The 19,615-nt window shown below is 41.7% G+C and overlaps 1 protein-coding gene across 2 annotated transcripts; it reads right to left on the bottom strand.

The window, feature by feature from the left end:
• Window positions 1–394: 394 nt before the first annotated feature.
• apbb3 (amyloid beta (A4) precursor protein-binding, family B, member 3) lies at window positions 395–19,268 on the bottom strand. Of its 2 annotated transcripts, XM_065962842.1 has the most exons (13): window positions 18,752–19,268; window positions 17,302–17,391; window positions 12,148–12,311; window positions 11,218–11,276; window positions 10,733–10,781; window positions 6,519–6,668; window positions 6,304–6,431; window positions 5,728–5,842; window positions 5,498–5,579; window positions 5,331–5,414; window positions 4,954–5,069; window positions 4,683–4,862; window positions 395–2,688 (listed from the first exon to the last, which is right to left on the bottom strand). In XM_065962842.1, exons 2-13 carry the CDS (start codon window positions 17,348–17,350, stop codon window positions 2,422–2,424), a joined length of 1,443 nt encoding a protein of 480 aa, XP_065818914.1. In that variant the 5' UTR covers window positions 17,351–17,391; window positions 18,752–19,268; the 3' UTR covers window positions 395–2,421. The 2 variants fall into 2 exon arrangements, with proteins under 2 accessions (XP_065818914.1, XP_065818915.1); XM_065962843.1 differs by lacking the exon at window positions 18,752–19,268 and having other exon boundaries at window positions 11,218–11,273; window positions 17,302–17,733.
• Window positions 19,269–19,615: the final 347 nt, after the last annotated feature.

The following is a 19,615-nucleotide window of genomic DNA, read 5'->3' as shown; positions in this document are numbered from 1 at the left end:
CAGCCTGAAGCTGAAGCTCCGCCCACTCCCATTCAAACCTTTCTTTACCTGATCACCTGCTCAGATTAAAGAACACAGACAGAAGACTCCACAGGGGGGCGCTGGAGAACTAAAGGAGGGGCAGAGAGCAGTGATAAAACAAATCTGAGCCTTAAATGACTTTGATTCTTTGATCTGTTTTTATATGGTTTCATATATCGGGGGACTATGGCGTGTCTGGAGACCGGACCGTCTCATTTCAGATCAGCCTCAGCATCTACACAGATAGCTCCTCCCCCACAGATACAAACAATGGACGAAGTTTCACTTTCATCAGGATATGCTAACAGGACATGAAGCTTATGTAGCATAAGCTATCATCCAATCAAATCACATGATTAAAGCGACACACTCAGAGCTTTTTCTTCACTTTATTGGACATTTTTGGTTCTTCTCTACATGACATCATTGGTTTGTTTTGTGCTGCACACATTGCAGTCCTCTCACTGATTTCTCCTACTGACATTAAACACACTAAAGCTTCTATCTACAGGAGACAGCCGTACCGCCCCTTCAAATCACGCGTGTCATAGTAAGATAAATATTTCTGCTCAGCTTCCTCCAGACGTTAATGAAGCTCTTACACACGTCGGATCATCCAGGATATTTTCAATGACCTTCCATGCTGTCATTCGTGCCTGACATGCAAACTGCCGAACTCTTTAAGACTTTGTGAAAAAGGCCCCATGCACACCTGGCATTTTCTTTTTTTAATAAACGCTGCCGTCTTTAAAAATAAATGTTCCCATTGAGGAGAGCAGCAGCAGGCGGCTCAAAGTCTTCTTTCCGAGCTCCGCCTCTTTTAGTGCGGCCGCTCTGAGCGCTTGGAAAACTTTCAACTTTTCAGAAAGGCGCTGTTGACGTCACAAGCGGGGGTTTTTTTCAAAATGTTTGATATACCCCGTATTTTTGTCTCCTACGGATCATGTTTGTACCCACATCTTCCTTGCTTCGTGTCTGATTGGGAAAAAAGCGATCTCATATAAACATACAGAGTCCTCATACAGCGGCCATCGTCAACAGACTGTTGTCATGGAGACAGGATGCACGTGCAGCTCCCAGACGCTTCATGCAAGTGGCCAGCGTTTTTTTGCCCGGAAAAAAACGCCAGGTGGACATGGGGCCTAACTGTTTCCTGTCTGTGTTGTGTTTACTGACCCACTCAGGATGTGTTAAACAGAGCGCTCACAAACTGACAGACTGTTCCTTTAATGATGATTGACCATAGACAAGTTTCATCACGATACCCAAATATCAAACTTCGATGTGATTCTAGTAAAAATCTAATAATATCAAACGGACACGTTAAAAAAGTCCTGGACACACGATGGTAGTAATTTCTGATTTTTGACTTGTTGGAACATATAGGTCAGTAAACATCACATCAGCAGGTATTTGTGGCTCCGCCCCCTGGTGGTCAGAATCAGTTAGTGCAGCTTTAATAAATCTCTAAATAGCTCAATGCGGATACATAAAGGTTAATATCTGACTCTGATCCAGCCGGGAACCATGTCTTCTTCTCAACGTTAGTTCTCAAGAGTGGGCTGTTCATGTTTTCAGTCATAACATTTTGTCTAACGAAGTGACCATATTTGGGAGGGGTCCTCCCACATGTCCAAATAGGGTCACTTCTGGTTCTAAAACTAAAGATGGAGATGATGTTCATTTAATGAAGGGTCCCATTTAGAGAAACATAGACCAGAACAGAAGTGCTAGCCTAATATTAGCTCAATGTTAGTTCAATGTTAGCTAAGTGTTACTTCAGTATTTTTAACATTAGCTCACCATTAGCTAGATGTTAGCTCAATTTAAGCTCAATGTTAGCTGAACATTAGCTGAACATTAGCTCAATGTTAGCTCTTGTTCTATGTTTCAGACAATTCAGGGGAAAGTTTGAGGACCAATCAGACTCCAGTCATCATAGTAACATGATTTTTTAAAAGTTATGAGTGGTCAGCTGTCTTTGAATTGTCGTTATTCTTTATGTTTGTAAATATTTAAGCGTTAATTTCGACGCGGCTCGCCTGAGAACACATGACGACAAATCTGCCGCTCATTTTGTGTTTAAGTTTTGGGTGAATTGATCCTCTGGTGCTCAGTTGATCGATCAAGTAGAAGACCTTATGGTCTGGTTCTTTAACACCTGTTGGTTCATCCTCCTCCACCAGCAGTCAAATAGCTAGCACTATAATGCTAAGCTAAGCTAACCCCAGGTGTTCCAAGTGGCTGTGTTCTCTGGGCGTCGCTGGTGATGTGAAGGCGGCTGAGTCAGGACCACCTGAGTCAAGTGTGGTTCCTGAGAAGCCATCCTGGTGTTTGTTTACAGTCTTGGGGGTTAGGTGGTCTCTGGTGGCACGAGTCTCAGGTGGCCTTGCCCCATCATTAGGAGGTGGCGGCCTGTTTGTTCCGGAAAGTTTCGAAAAATGCCATCATCCCCTTCCTCACGTTGCTGCTGCTGCCGTTGCCTTTCACGATTCTCTGCGTCATCAGGGAGCCGCCAATGTTGCTGTTGCCATGGTAACCTGCCGTAAGAGGAGGGAAGATGGCGCCATCCATAGAGTTGGCCCTTTTGACCTTTGAGGGGGTTGCACGCCACGACTTGCTCCTGGGAGGCGGAGTCTGAGCCACCAGACACTTCTGATACTGAACCTGGAAGACAGGAAGTGATGACATCAGCGACCAGCAGGGGGCCGGATAATAGAGAACTAACCATATGATGTATTTTCTTAGGCCACCTGGAAGTAGCATTGCCATAGGGTCTAACGAGAATTTGCCGATGGGATTTTTGCATTGGATTTTGGATCATTGCAGAAAATAAGCTCTGTGGCTAACACACTTTTCTGATGCGTAGGCGTTTTGTTCAGCAGGATAATCTTCACAGATGAACACCAAGTTTATGATGTTTGAAGCGTTAATGCGGCCGACAGAAGTAAAAAGCTAATGTTATGCTTCAAGCTAACTAAACCACAGTCGGATGATTGTGATGTCACTAGCGTTATGCTTCAGACAAACTAATCCGCGTAGCTTAATAAATTGTTTACTAACCCAATATTCACCTTAACACAAAGATTAAACCTACATGAGACATAGTGACTCCGACAAGTGAGAGAGTTCCCGGCCTTTGTGTCCGGCGTGATGGCGTTTAATGTCCCTGACAACCATTGTAGTCTCATTTAGCCACTTGTTAGCAACCGCCTTTTTAAAGATGCGTAAAAACTTCAAAATTCACAAGTGGGGGTATTACCTAATGTAGTTTATGTGGTCTAACAAAACTCAAACATCTCTTAAGCTTGTGTTAACCACAGACCTTATTTCAGGCGTCTAACCACAAACCCATTCAAAATCCCTGTTGACTTTTAGATGTTAGACCCCAAGGCGCTCAAATGCTAACTTACTTCCGGGTTTTAGGAATCATTCCTGTGGCGCGCTATTAGGTTGAGGACGGGATGTTAAATATAATTATTAATCAAATATGATTCATTAATGTTTAATTCCTGATTCAGGACACTGAAGGAATCCTAAACAAATATACAAAGTTAGAATTAGTTACATCAACTCGGGGCCTCTTCTGAAGTCTGGTGACCACAGAAGAGTTATTTTAAGAACCTTCTTTTTTGGTTTTGTTCTGCTTCATTCTCTGTTTTTACTGCTGAAAAATATTGAAACTTTGAAAATACAGCATTTAAATGTGTTATCTGAAACGTGGCTAATTGATTAAAGTTTCTGATTGATGGATTGACATGCATTCCTGTTCATACACAATCAGTGTTTAAAGCTCACATATTTCAACCAGTTTAAATAAGTCTCAGAGCTCCACAACAGATGTGTGTGAAGTTTCTTGTTCTAAATCCACTCTGATCCTGTATTTGATCATGCCTATAAATCCCTCTATTATTTACAGCAGTGGTTCTCAAACTTTTTAGACTGCGTACCACCTCCGAAAATATTTGGCTCTCCAAGTACCACCATTATGGTAGATGTTAAAATACACTGTAGGCCTATTTCGACACACGTTTTACGCAGGAGGCAAATATGTTCATAAAAAGAATATTATTTATTATGGACTGTTGGCAGCCACACTATAGGACTACTAAGGGTTAGTGCTAGAACTGGCACTTAAACTCCACACAACTCTGACATTTGCCCAAATCAAAAAAATTGCAGCACAATAAAAATGACAACTTTATACCAACAACCTGAGAATATTTAGTCTCGAGTGTTTCCCACACAAAGACGATACCTGGGCCCTGCTTTCTGTTGATTCAGTACTGAATTCCTATAAATAACGGAATATCGAGTGGAACCTTTCAAAACGTGAGGCGTACTCCTGGTGCATATGTCTGTGCGTGCGTGAGCATAAATTGAGAAGATTAAAGTTGTTTGTTGCAAAAACTAGATTAATTTAGAGGGGAAAACACATTTGATATTAAAACATCCTAATAGATACAAGACAGATAAGATAAGAGTACGAGGCGTTTTATGCTGAAGGTTTTTTTTTTTTAATATTGTGGAGATTACTTTGCGTACCACCACAGGGAGCCCGCGTAGAACCACTGATTTACAGTGATTCATCTTTACCGTTTGAGTTATTCTGAAGTTACGAAAGCTCAGTGAAAATGTCATGTTCTGGTTCTGGTTCTCACCATGCATGCCGCCTGCACCGCCTCAGACAGGGTCCCTGCATCCGGCTCACACCAGAACACGTGACACTCGAACCGCTGCGTACCGCCGTCCAGGATCACAGCGAAGGTGTGGCTGTCATGGCCAACGCCCAGAAAGGTGAGGAAACGTACCTGACACTCCCAGACAGGATCCTCCCCTTCCTGTCAGGAGCCAATCAGAGAGGGCAGAGACACACTGAGGTCTTTGAACTTTAACCTTTAAGATCAATAGATGAGTGTAAAGCAGGCGTACCTCCCCCCTCCACAGAGACAGGATGTTGTCGGTGACGTGGAGGACGGTAGGCTCCCACTCGTCTCTGTCTGTAGAGTTCATGATGCTCTCTATGGCTCTGTTCAACACCTCCATACCTGCACATACATACACACACACACACACACACACACACACAAACACAGAAAGATGGAATCGGGACGTTATGTCAGTTGGTGGTAACCTGGTAAACCTGGTCAAAATAATAGTAACTGTCCTACACAATAGAGGGCAGTGTTGAGCTAACCTTCCCAGCTCCTGACACTCAACATGGGAGTTTAAGCTACAGTTCATTCTGCAGACATCACTGAACAAACAGTCACTTCAGCTTTCAGGTGTACAGGTGTGCTATGTCCTACCCATGGCTCTGGACACAGGTAGATTTCCAATGTACTGGACCTCAAACTTCTGCACCTGCTGTCGGACCGCCTCCAGGAACTCCACTGAAACACAGAGAGGGAGGCAGAGTAAGCAGAGAGCCAATCAAAGAGCAGCAGGTGATGACAGAGCAGGACAGGTGAGTCACCTTGTCTGGGCAGGTCTTCAGGTGAGATGCTCTCCATCGTCAGAGAGCGAGACGGCCTCATCATCTTCTCTGACATCATTATCTGCAGAAACAAACACGAATAAAACAGATTAAAATGTGGTTATATTTAGCTAATATTAGCATGCTAACAGGCTACAGAAAGAGCATGTAACATTATGCTAAGCTAATGTTAGCATGCTAACAGCAAGCATCGAGGCAGACTCACTGACCTTGGAGCACATCTGATGCAGCGCCGAGGCAATGGCTTTAGCCGGAGCGTTGCAGCGAAACACGTGACACTTTAGCACACAACTGTCCTTATCGCCCGCCACGAAGGCAAAGTCCCTGAACGCATCACACACACACACACACACACACACACACACACACACACACACACACACTGTATGTTCCAGCTGATGGATCAACAGTGAGGATGGAGTGACTGAGCGTGTTTGTAGACGTGAGCAGTAATGGTGGAGAGGTTTACCTGTCCCTGCCCAGGTGAGGGGGGTGGGGGGAGGGGCGTTTTAAAGAAACAGAGAGAGTGAGAGTGTTAGTGATGTTGTTGACAGGTCAGAAAAATCTAGAAGGTGACACCATCAACTGAGCATGCTGAAACATTCAGCGCAAAGAGAGATGTTGCACGTTAAGGCTTTAAGGCCGGAATTGGGGGGGTGGGGGGGGGGGGGGGGTCTGTTAGCATAGCTCTGTTAGCTAAATTTAAATTAATTAAACTGTTATACAATGGTCACTTCTGTTAAGTCTCCTCTGATTGGTCACTGATCATATTCTGTTGCTCTCACCTGCCATTGTTACACCCCACCCCCCACACACGGATGTTGATGATTGGCTGATTGTGCAGAGGGGTGTGGTCTAAAGGGTCCAACAACGTCAGAGTGTCTTTCTTCAGAACCAGCATCATCTCACGACCCTGCAGACAGACAGGTCAGAGGGACAGGTCAGTATGCAGACAGACAGACAGACAGACAGACAGGTCCAGCCTCAGAAGGTGTCTCACCTCCCCCGATGCTCCCGGCCTGTCTCTCTGCTCTGGGCTGTTGCAGTTAGACAGCTGCTGGATGACATTACTGACAGCGAGACTGCTGCGGCCAGGAGACAGGTCCTCCTCCTCGACCTCCAACCAGCCCAAAGATCGGACGGAAAAACACTGAGAAACAGACAGGTGGACAGGTGGAGAGAGACAAACAGATGTAGAGACAGACATATGTAGAGAGACAGACAGATGTAGAGACAGACAGATGTAGAGAGACAGACAGATGTAGAGACAGACAGATGTAGAGAGACAGACAGATGTAGAGACAGACAGATGTAGAGAGACAGGCAGATGTAGAGAGACAGACAGATGTAGAGACAGACAGATGTAGAGATACAGACAGATGTAGAGACAGACAGATGTAGAGAGATAGACAGATGTAGAGACAGACAGATGTAGAGAGACAGACAGATGTAGAGACAGACAGATGTAGAGAGACAGACAGATGTAGAGACAAACAGATATAGAGAGACAGACAGATGTAGAGACAGACAGATGTAGAGGACAGACAGATGTAGAGACAGACAGATGTAGAGACAGACAGATGTAGAGAGACAGACAGATGTAGAGACAGACAGATGTAGAGACAGACAGATGTAGAGGACAGACAGATGTAGAGAGACAGACAGGTATAATGGGTCAGTGAGTTGTTGAAATAGAGAGAGAGAGATGGATTAAATCAGATTAAAGCTGTATTATTAAAGTATGACACACAGATTAAAACAGATCAGCAGAATAATGTGGACTACAGACGGTCTGCTTCTTATGATGTCATTATTAACTTCCTCTGACATCATCACACAGTCTGGATGTTTTCGAAACCACATACTATACTACTAGTAAATACTGATTTGGCCAAAATGCAGTATGCAGTGTGCAGTATGCAGTATGCGAACAACTGCGAGATCCGCAGTATGCCCAAAATACCAGGATTTCATACTGATTCGGGAAAAATTTACATTAAGCATCGGACCAGTCTACCTCGCGTACTGTTTCCCACAATGCAAAGTGCCAGGTCAGAGATCAAAATGCCGGAGCACAGCTGTTAGAACTCGTCGGTGGCAGTGACTGAATATCTTGCCACATTATGGGCATGAACCAATAACAAATATGACATGTTCTTACCACCTCAGATTTTCCTGCTTTTTAGACTGTACAGTGCATGTGTCACAGCTGGACAAGCAGCTGCAGTTACAGGGTCCTTGACTTGCTCTATTACTATTATTCACAGCTGAGTAAAAGTTCAACCTGAATGTCTAAAAAGAATACTACAACTTTAATAGCATGCCGATCATATTTCAACCCAGGATTATAGTGTATACATGCCAGAATATGAGAGATTGTAGACTTGTTTTATTTTAATTATGTTAATTACCTCCAGATGGGTGTTGTTTACTTCCGCATTCCAGGACCGGAAACCAGTTTAACCGTGCCAAGCAAACTGCAACATAACCGACGACTGGCAGTCATACTACATACTACTGTTGAACTACTACAGTATATCCTGCATACTGATTTAGATAGTAGTATGTCGTATACGCTTGAGAAAACAGCCTCTGCCTCTACAGACCTTTCCCAAACTGCTCTACAGATGACCTTTCCTGGTCATCTGTACCGTGCTGTACTCAAGCACAATTGCCCCCCCCCCCCCGCTGCGCCATTCCCATGTGGTCATACTGGCCAGGACTATCCGTGCTTAAGCACAATTACCTCTTGTACATGACATCTTAATACAACACATGCACGCTTTATGTTATTATGAAGCGTGCTCAGTTTACAAACAGGCAGACGAGGGAGAGAGAGAGAGAGAGAGAGAGATAGGGATGTGCAGTCGAGTCCGCGTCTGCACATCAGAGAAAAACACAGAGCATGACAGCTACTTTACTGACTTTGCAGTTTATTTTAAGCCATTTTAATCAGACACAGCCATAAATAAATAAAAATATAAAATAGACGTGTGGCTGAGTCCACAGGCGAGTCCGTGCGCGAGTCCGCGCAGACGCCCGCACATCGGAGAACAACAGAGAACATGACAGCTACTTTGTGGCTTATATTGAGTCATGTTAGTCAGATACAGACATGAAACTCTGGATTTCTCCATAATGAAGGATGTCAGCGTTGCGTACCCGCGTGCTTGTACTCGTGCATGAAGTGTACCGTGCTGAAGCACACCTCTCCGAAGTGTGCCAAAGCCAAGGAAGTGTACCGTGCCTGAGCACGATACGGAGCGGTCACACTGGTCAAATGAACTGGACTTTAGCGTTGAAGCGTGCTTGGGCACGGTACGGATGGCCAGTGTGCCCGTGTCCTTAAAACAAAGGCCTCGTTCAGCGTTGAGTCCACACTCTAAGAAATTGCTGTAAAGGACATTTTAACAGTATGATCCTGTTATGTTTAAATACAGGACATTACTGTATTATAACGGTTTATAACAATATTTTACTGTATTATCCCTTGAAGGAAACAAAACAGTAATTTACCGTAGCTTTTGCAATGCATTTTGGGAAAAAGAAGTTGAGACCACATGGTTGAAAGGACAGTGGAGTTGGCTTTGCCCGATTGTCATCCATCTCCATCCTGACAATTAAGAGGTGAGTGCCTTACTGCTTTGCTAGTTAGAATAGGCAAAAACCATCACTTACTAAATTTGAAGTCATTTGTAAGATTAAGGTTAGCTAAATTTGGAAATTACACAGAAACACTGCAGGCAGACACACATGCAGTGAGTGAATTCTTTGCCAGCTAACATTAGCTTGAAATACAGATCTTAACAGTTGCTAAATGGGAAAAAAAACACAACATTTTCTTGTAATGTGGTTAACTAAGTGGCTGGGCTATAATGAACTTGACTTACTTGCCTGGTTGTACTAGAATGGTAAGGTTAGCTAACATCAACAAGCTAACATTTCTTTGTTTCAGCTTCAACTGAAACTGACACGGACTATTTATTAAATATTGAATTAGAAATGATGATTAGCTGAGCCTACTAGGCAATATGGCCATAGTATAAATAGTATAGTATACAGTATTTGAAAATGTATAAAAGGAAACTTTAGTGAGACTGTCAGAATGGACCTGAAGCATGTTTTTTGTTTTTTACTGTTTTAACACAGAAAGCTGCTGCCACACATCCTGAATTCATTCATTCAATTTTATTCATACTAGTTCTACTTCATAATTTTACTTTACTTCTTTGTATATGGAGAATATTAAGAAATGATTGTCCATATGATAATGTTCACCGTTCAGCTGGAGCTGCTTTTGTTCTAATGTTGTTTTTTCCCTTTACAGAATCCTTGTGGCAGTTTCAGTCTGGAAGGAGAAATCAGAGGGAGGTGCAGGTCCAGGGACCCAGTTTCCCTCAGAGGACAGGTTGTTTAATCAGTTATGAAACTATAACAGATTTTTTATTCACTTCTCTGTTTAAAATGTATCTACCAAAACTCTTTTATGCACTTTATATACATTGGAAATGGCCTATGCTAAATGTCTTAATGTAAATATTTGTGCTAGATTTTTTGCCTATTTAACCTTCATGTTCTTAAAGTGTATTTTCTTTGTTTTTGTTACAGTTTCAATAAAGACAGATGTGGTTTGAGAAAACAGTTTGACGTTTTATCATTTGTCTTAACATTTTAAGTTGCAATTTTAAAGGCACTGTTTATTTATTATTTTAAAACATGGTGTTTTATAACCTGACATGCAAGGAATCATTTATCAAATCACTAGGTTTAGAAAATAAATATATTGTGTCCATTTTGGTAGAAGTAAATTAATCTATAGCTAGGTGTAGTATTTACAATTCACAGTAAAAATCTGCAAATAAACAGTATTAAACAGTTAATTCTTTCGACAGTATTTTCCTGTTAAGGTTTAAAATCACAGCTTTTTGCTGTATTTACAAAAACGGTAGAAAACTGTAAATTTCAGCAAATTACCGCAATATACCGTTCATTTTACAGTAACTTCCTGGCAACCCTACTGCCAGTTGTTTATCGTTTTTTAACAGGGGGAATTTCTAAGAGTGCACAGGAGGTGATGTCCAGGTCGTGGTTCTGTTGTTAAAATGTTATTGTTGTTGCTGTTGTCATGTTGTGTTTTTGTGGCAGTGTTGTTATGTTGTTCTTGTGGCGGGTTTGGTGCTGCTGTTGTTGTTGTTGTTGTTGTTGTTGTCTTACCTTGGCGTCTGGATCGTGGTTGGTGATATAATCTTCATGCCAAGAACTCCTGAGGGGAAAACAAAATAATATAAACTCTACAGATGGTGTGTGTGTGTGTGTGTGTGTGTGTGTGTGTGTGTGTGTGTGTGCGCGCATGTTTGAGTGTGTGTGCATGTGCGAGTGTGTGTGTGTCTGTGTGTGTGTGTGTGTGTGTGTGTGTGTGTGTGTGTGTGTGTGTGTGTGTGTGTGTGTATGTTTGAGTGTGTGTGTGCATGTGCGAGTGTGTCTGTGTGTGTGTGTGTGTGTGTGTGTGTGTGTCTCTATGTGTGAGTGTGTGTGTGTGTGTGTGTGTGTGTGTGTGTGTGTGTCTGTGTGTGTGTGTGTGTGTGTGTGTCTCTATGTGTGTGTGTGTGTGTGTGTGTGTGTGTGTGTGTGTGTGTGTGTGTGTGTGTGTGTGTGTGTGTGTGTGTGTGTGTGTGTGTGTGTGTGTGTGTGTGTGTTACCTGGCCTCAGGTGGTCCATCTGTTCCTGTGTTGGAGCTCTGTGGTCCAGCCTCTTCCTGCTAAAAAAGAGCGAGTACTGCATCAGACAAACGGGCTGCTTTCTAAACCGCCTGCTACAGACTGCTGCTGAAAGCAGTGTGTAGTACTGCACTTCATACTGCGTTCAACAGCAGTCTGTAGTCTGACCTCCAGTCGTGGTTACTCTGCAGGACACCAGGTCCGGCTAAACTTTTTTCTGGTCTCGGAATGACAAAGTAAACAACAGCCCAGCTAAACAGTACAAACTACTAGGATAGTAGGAATAAAACCTGGACTAACTGGTTTAATCTGGACTAACTGGTTTAATCTGAACTGACTGGTTTAATCTGGACTAACTGGTTTAATTTGGACTAACTGGTTTAATCTGGACTAACTGGTTTAATTTGGACTAACTGGTTTAATCTGGACTAACTGGTTTAATATGGATTAACTGGGTTAATCTGGGTTGACTGGTTTAATCAGGATTGACTAGTTTAATCTGGACTAACTGGTTTAATCCGGGTTGACTGGGTTAATCTGGACTAACTGGTTTAATATGGATTAACTGGGTTAATCTGGGTTGACTAGTTTAATCTGGACTAACTGGTTTAATATGGATTAACTGGGTTAATCTGGGTTGACTGGTTTAATCAGGATTGACTAGTTTAATCTGGACTAACTGGTTTAATCTGGGTTGACTGGGTTAATCTGGGTTGACTGGTTTAATATGGATTAACTGGTTTAATCCGGGTTGACTAGTTTAATCTGGACTAACTGGTTTAATATGGATTAACTGGGTTAATCTGGGTTGACTAGTTTAATCTGGACTAACTGGTTTAATATGGATTAACTGGGTTAATCTGGACTAACTGGTTTAATCCGGGTTGACTTGGATGTTTTTTCAGGTCTAACCTGTGTGTGGAGGAGCTGTGGCTTTGTGTTGAGGCGTGGGTGTTGCCACTGGGTGGCGCCAGTGGGAACGTGCCAGTAGTACGTTCCTGTGGAGTCTTTGATGGTTCTCCAGCCGGAGGGGAGGTCCGGATCCAGCAGCAGGTTCTGATCAGTCCAGATGTTGTCTGCATACACACGGAGAAAGAAGGTGTCCTGTAACTGAGTTTTCAATAAATGAATATCGGTGGCCTAGGACTTCTGTTTCTGTTGTCATGGTATCAAACAGCTGTAATATATGTATGAATCACATACATATATTCACATACATACAAGGACACACAGATACACACACAGATACACAAGAGGACATCGGATACATTAATAAACAGAGGAGAAGAAGTCAACATAAACACTGTGACATCACTCAGTGGTTTGTTGACTACAGTTCTGAAACCTCAATTAAGTAGATGATGTTGTATTAAAGCCAGAATTGACCATATTTGGACAAGAGGGTGGGGCTGGAGAGGAGTGACTCCGCCCTCTTGTCCAAATGATTACTTCCTTAGATGAAACATTCTTACTGAGAACATGGACGGCAATCTCCTCAGAGCTTCATTTCGTACAACCAACCAAATACTTAACAAAACATTTATAGTTTCCATGGTAGCACCGTGTCAATCAGAGTTAGTCCCGCCCGGTGCCAAGGCTCTGGTCCCGCCCTAACTCCTCCCCTGCTGTCTTGTCTGTGTGACTCTAAATGAGACCATTATTTACTGACATCATGTCTTTAATGCCTCGACGGGAGCTCAAACGCCTCTTACTGCTGTCTCTGCTCCACTCACAGCTGACTCTTCAGATATCCACACTTCACTCGTCAGCTATTTGTGGAGCCTCGACTTTCACCTGCTTTCATCAACCAGAGTTCAACTTTTCAGCTGCTCTCACTTCTGCTTCACCTGACAAGTAATAAGGATTTAGGAGTGTCATAATACCAGAATGATTACCTTGGATATGACATGACATCAATGACCGTTTGATAGCACAACAAAAAATAAAGAAGACATGGACACCAAATATTGAGTCTTTATTGTACCAAAACTTACATTGCCAATGTTTTTGTACAGTGTTCATGTGTTCATGTGTACAGTGATGGATTCATTCCTCTCATACACACCAGTCATGTGAAATAGATGCCTTTCTCTTTGTGGTACTTTTTAATAATATTGATCATTTGAATAGATATTCTCTTGTTTAAAAACATGGTATTGAACATTTTGACAGCGTTTGTAAATCTGACTTGAGTATGAGCAGTAAACGTACGTACGTTTCCAAATGTTAACAGATTTGGTGTGAGGTTCCATATTCACAAAAAGGAGCACATCACGTGCAGGGCGGTGCAAAACCAGCAGACTTAGGAAGAAGATAGCCCCTCACACTTGCTCAAATGCCACAAAACGTTTTCATTGATCTCAACATTTCGACCAGAGGTGTTCTTCAGGTGAACATTTTGAAACGTTGTGAGCAAGTGTGCAGGCCTGTCTTCTTCATAGGTTTGATATTTACACACTTTCATTCAAATTTTCAAGAAACTTAATGTCAGTCAGAGTGGTGTTATTGACAGGACGTTACAGCATGCATGGAGCTTCTGTCCTATCAGGTGACAGCGTGAAGCACAGAGACGAGCCGATTGGGCAGAGATGTCAGTCGTAGATACATTAAGCAACTCTGAGATTCTGCTCAGATAATACTGAGAGATTACAGACTGTCATAAAATCAATAAAATCAATCCAACCTCTCCCTGCACACTCATTCTTTATCCTTTAATTACACTGTCTCCATTAACAGTCAGTCAATCTTTATTTATAGAGATGAACAATTCAGAAGAAACGTATCTGCAAACCAGACTCATGATAAAGAGACAGAAACCTGACACAGAACCAGACTCATGTAGAACATACAGAAACCTGGATCAGAACCAGACTCATGTAGAACATACAGAAACCTGGATCAGAACCAGACTCATGTAGAACAGACAGAAACCTGACACAGAACCAGACTCATGTAGAACATACAGAAACCTGGATCAGAACCAGACTCATGTAGAACAGACAGAAACCTGGATCAGAACCAGACTCATGTAGAACAGACAGAACTGATCAAAGCTGATTAATCTCTGTGATCGTTTAAAGTCAGTATTATATCATGTTCTTGGTGTTCCTGATATCTACCCCCCTCAGTAAAGAATATAAGAACTGTTTCAGTAACCAGAGGTCAAACTGGGGTACAGGAAGAGCTGAAAGAGGAGAAGAAACTGAACACGGTCTGAATAATTAATAAACCGTCAGAGACACAAAACGCTGAATCAGCTGATTGAGAGACGATATGACTGGAATAAGTCGGGGGAGGGGAGCAGTGATCGATACAGCCGACCAGCGCAATAATCCACAGTTTAAACTAAGTCAACTCTCTCACACATCAACAAAACTTTATAACAACAAAACAAGTTCAAAAAGGAGACATCAGTGTGAGAGTGCAATATATTACCCACATACATCATGACCATGTTTTCTGAACTCTCTGCCTCTGCATAGAACTAAATAGATTTCCCTCATGTCTCACATGTTTGAACTTCATTGACGTTTCTTTGGACACAAACCACTAATTTAATTATAAACACAACTTAACCCAATCAAAGAAGGTATGTAACTCTACTTCATTAATTTATTTGTACGGCAAGTTTATTTACAGAGCACCTTCAAATAGAGCAACTCAAGGTGCTTTGTTTGTTATTAGTTTAATTTGCAATTTTTACATTTTCAACATTAAGATTTTAAATCAAACCAAATCCTACAAACGCTTGTTTCTAACCAGAACCTGTCTGTACCTCTACCATCCTCCTCCAACGTGGTGATGTGGAACAAGAATTTAGCACACAGTGAAACCCTGACAGTGAGAACGTTTCCATAAAAAAACGTGTCTGAGGTCACTCACTGTAACATCCTCTAAAAGACAACGGCTGCTGACTCATCTCTGTATAAACTCTGTATAAACACAGCGTGCGTGTGTTCTGTCATTATGACCTAACAAACACACACATGCACAGACACACACGCACACGCACGCACACACGCACACACGCACACACGCACACACACACACACACACACACACACACTATCCTCATCCCTGTTCGTGTGTGTGTGTGTGTCTTCCTGCACTTCTATCTAAGTGAGGTCCAGTCTGACCTTGTTTCAGAGTGAGGTCATGTGACTGATGGAGGATATCCAGCAACCTATCAGAAAATCAGAAAGCGGGGCCTCTGGTCCATTAAGCTCCGCCCCTCTTTGTTAATGCTGCCAACCTGTCATTTTTCTACCATCACACATTAGATCACAACGAGTCCTTTATATTAGAGCACAGTAAAACACAGCGGCTGGATTTAAAAAAATATGAAGTCTTTTTGATACCACATGTTTTGAAACAATACAATCTCCTTAACTTAATGCTCCACGGTTTCAAACATTGCATGCAAACCGTCTTAATTGCACAAAAACATCGGTAACATTACCTTACTGAAATGTTGACAACAATGTTGCCAAGTTAGACACTGTGCAGGAGTTAACCTTCAATTTTTGATAAATAAAACCAAGAAACCTTCAAATGTTGGGCGTCTAGGACTTCTATTTTTTGCCATGATATTAAACAGGTATCGACATTGTTTAATATTTATTAATATATATATATTTATTCATATTTATTCATATTCGTGACGACCCTAGCTCTCTTGAAAACTACCAGAGTTTGTTAAAAACTTTCTCCAGCTGATGTGGAAGAATCAGAGACAGTGAATTGACGCCAACTTATCTTTCTGACAAACTCAAAGATCCAGGCTTAGCTTCTTTTAGCTTTCCCTCACAGATTAGCAACATTGTTGGAAACTTTGGCCCCTGGTCAATGCTAATCTAACAAGTGCTAATTATGGAGTCTACTTTTAGCATGTTAAATTACTGTTAAATTGTCATAACTTTACATCTGAATAAATGTTAATTAAACACATCCTTGTTTATCATTAGCCACAAAGCGAGTGGACAGAGAAAATACAGAAAGACATCGAGCCACCTTCAAGTTATAACAACCTTTTGAAAATGCTGGTGTCATCATTCAACCACTTCCTTATTTAAATTAGTTATGGATATGATATATTTTTTATCAAATTATTGATCAAACATTTAGTCCTACTTCTCAATTCTTCCCAATTTCCCTCCAGATGTTCTCTATCTGTACTCATAGTACACCATAATAAGTGTTAGGAGTAATCAATGTTTTGTCAGATTCTAAACAACCAACAGGAGCCAGTTTACAGACCTGAATTCAGACCCTGACCTTCAAACTGCATGGACAGACTCATAAAGTCGATCGACAAACCTGACATGGACAATGGACAATCTTAAAGCTCTTTACATTTCATACATACTCTATGCCACGTTCATACCTTCGTCTTCTTTTCTTCTACTACACATTTGTGCTGCTCAACTTCTGGGTGGTAACTTTGGAGCATTCTCAGAAAGCATGAATCCAGTTTGGTCAGATTGAGGTGTTAACATGTGGGAGTAAATCCGCCACCAATCACATTCAGTCCAACTTTGAAAAATTCAACTTCACGTTACAGTCTGTTTACCTGCTGCAGGATCAACAAACTTGTGGATACATTCAGGAAGACTTTGTTAAATCAGTCATAAAGACGTTTAAATGTACTGTATATGCTATGAACTAAGCTAGTTAGCCAGGCATGCTATTGTTAGCCTAAGTTAGAGCAGCAAACACATTGATAACAGTTTCCTCTCAGTGTACAGCTTCAACATTCAGAGATAAAAAAAAACACTGACTGTCTGAACACTTGCTGTTCAGGGGAGGGGCTTAGTCAAAGATCACTTCAGACGGGTGTGAGGAGACCGGTGAGGGTGACACGATGCTACAGAGTGGCTCACAGTGTGTGAATCACACTCTGCACAAACCACAGCAACCCATTTTAACATCTGAGTCTGCAGATGTTCAAAAAAGCATACTCAACATGTAAACAACACACACACAGACGGTCCCCTTAAACCTGTGGGATTACAGCAGGGTCCCCTGCTTGCCTGTGTGTGTGTGTGTGTGTGTGTGTGTGTGTCTCACCGTCATAGTTAACTATGATGATGGCCAACATGTAATCCTTGCCCATCATGGCTCCACCCTCCTACGTGTGGGGTCCAATCAACTGATCGCCTTCCAACACACACACACACACACACACACACACACAAACAAACACACAGGCCGAGATGACAGATGTTAAAGCCTGCCCGTCTCTCTCTCTCTCTCTGTCTGTCTGTCTGTCTCTGTGTCTCTTGTCCCTCCGTCCGTCTCTCTCTCAGACGACACCATCAGTTTCCTCGTTCTTGTCCTTCGTCCTCTTCTTCTTCTCTTTTATTTTATTTCCTGTACCGGCGTTTCTCTCTCTCTCTCTCACTCTCTCTGATCTCGTCCGTCCCTCCTTTCTCTCACTTGTCCTTTCTCTCTCTCTCCTCTCTGTGGGATGAAGGATGCTGTTTTCTTCCTCCTCACCCTCCCTTTCTCTCTCCTCTCTCTCCTCCCCCTGATGATGTCATCACTCCCCTCCCTCTCTGTCTCTCTGCCTCACTCGACCTTCACAGTAAAAATTAAAGTTCATTTTCATAACAACTATTGAGGCTGTCATGATACCAGAACTTAAAACTTTGAAACGATCATTATAGTGCAACCAAAAGACGAATAATTATTTACTAAAAAATGTAATCATATCGATACCACAGCAACAAAAACGGAGGTCAAAGACACCAAATGTTGGGTAATTTATTGTTTTCAGTTACCAAACATGCAGACAAACTCCCACAAACTGTCTGAACTAAAAAAAACATTTTAATATAGATGTTGCATGTGTCAATGTTTGTGTACATTTAGACTGTGTGAGAGATTTCTGTCATTTTTGATGCATTCACTCATCTCCAACACACCTGTCTGTTGAACTGGATTTTTTTAAAGCTTCACTACTTTTTAATAGTATTGATGATTAAACTAATAGAGATCCTGTAATTTAAAAACATGCGGTATTGAAAGTTGTGACAACCTTCACAAACATTCCCACAAATATCCACCGACTGCCTCCTGAGTTTTTGATCCATAACTTCCAAACAAAGCCTTTTTATAAATATTCTGTCAACCATAACGAAGAATTACACGCTTTAAAAAAAAAAGAGAGGATTAATATCTAAATCCATTTGACATCACTGATTTAATTTGTTTTCATTGGGATGGTGAGGCTGGAAACACTGGCTCCATCTGAGCTGGACTGATATGAGGGGATCTCCCTCCTTGGTGGCTCAGGGGTCACACTGGACTCGGACGTTTTTATATTACATATATTATATATTACATATTTTGCTTTTGGTATTTTCAACAACTGGACACGTTTCATATAATGTGTCATAATGTAATCGATGTGTTTGTCACAGAACATTAATTCTTTCTTTTTCCATAATCGATCGAACCGATCACAAACAATCACCTTAAATGTTTTTATAACAAACAAAGGATTTCATCAGCTCACCATGTTCCACCTGACGCTCCCCAGAGGTCACACTACGTCATAGCAGGTATGACACACTGGCCACGTGTCCCGGAAAAAGTTTTGACGGCAGGGAGCGCGTGAAGCTCATCAACATCACAGGAAGTCAGGCCAGGTATCCTGCAAAGTAAAATCCCAATTTTCAATGTAACTGAGGAGCATAACACTCAGCAGAGTAGACACATTAAATATGGTCACACTCTATTATCAGTATTATTATGTCCAAATGTTAGACATTCAAATGTAAATATGATGATACAGAGTGTGTGGCTGTAGAAAAACTGATTGTTGGAGTAGGGTTGTCAATGTTTTTCCTAACTTTGATATATACTTATTTATTTTAAATGTTTTTTTGAGAATTTTCGATAATTTTTGATACTTGAACACAGAGGGGAGAGAGAGATAGAGAGAGAGAGAGTGGGTCTTGGTAAATGCTGAAGATACTGAAGTGTAAAATCCTGCAGTTTGTCAAGTATCCACTAGAGGATGGGTGCAGGAACACAGGAGGTCACGTACACATGACTGGCAAAAAAACAAATAGGTCTGATTAGTTATTTTTATCACTGGCACAAATTGTACGGGGTGGGGGGGTTGGGGAGCATCTTTAAACAGCTCTATTTTGATTTTGAAAACGATACGTGTTATGACTTTTTCGTCTCTCTGGCCACGTACATACATATTTACAGTCTATGTGAATGACATGCCAGAAAGGAGCCACACTACAACAATAACTCATAAAGCAGAATAACATATAGCAAATACAACAACCTCATTGATGAACATTTTTCATTAAACATAAAAGTTAGTTTGAACAAAACTCAATCAATACGTTTTATTTTGAAATCA

This window comes from Labrus bergylta, chromosome 14 (assembly GCF_963930695.1).
Source record: "Labrus bergylta chromosome 14, fLabBer1.1, whole genome shotgun sequence".
Lineage (NCBI taxonomy): Eukaryota > Metazoa > Chordata > Actinopteri > Labriformes > Labridae > Labrus > Labrus bergylta.
Note: the sequence above shows the minus strand (reverse complement) of the source record. Positions and strands in the feature narration are given on the sequence as shown.

What these genes read in the sequence shown, in the direction of transcription:
- apbb3 (XM_065962842.1), bottom strand. Translation starts at nt 17,350, where the DNA reads ATGATGGGCAAGGATTACATGTTGGCCATCATCATAGTTAACTATGAC. An exon ending in GATGGACCACCTGAGGCCAG is followed by an intron (nt 10,782 to 11,217) that starts GTAACACACACA and finishes TTTTCCCCTCAG; the next exon opens with GAGTTCTTGGCATGAAGATT. An exon ending in TGTCTCTGTGGAGGGGGGAG is followed by an intron (nt 4,863 to 4,953) that starts GTACGCCTGCTT and finishes GGCTCCTGACAG; the next exon opens with GAAGGGGAGGATCCTGTCTG.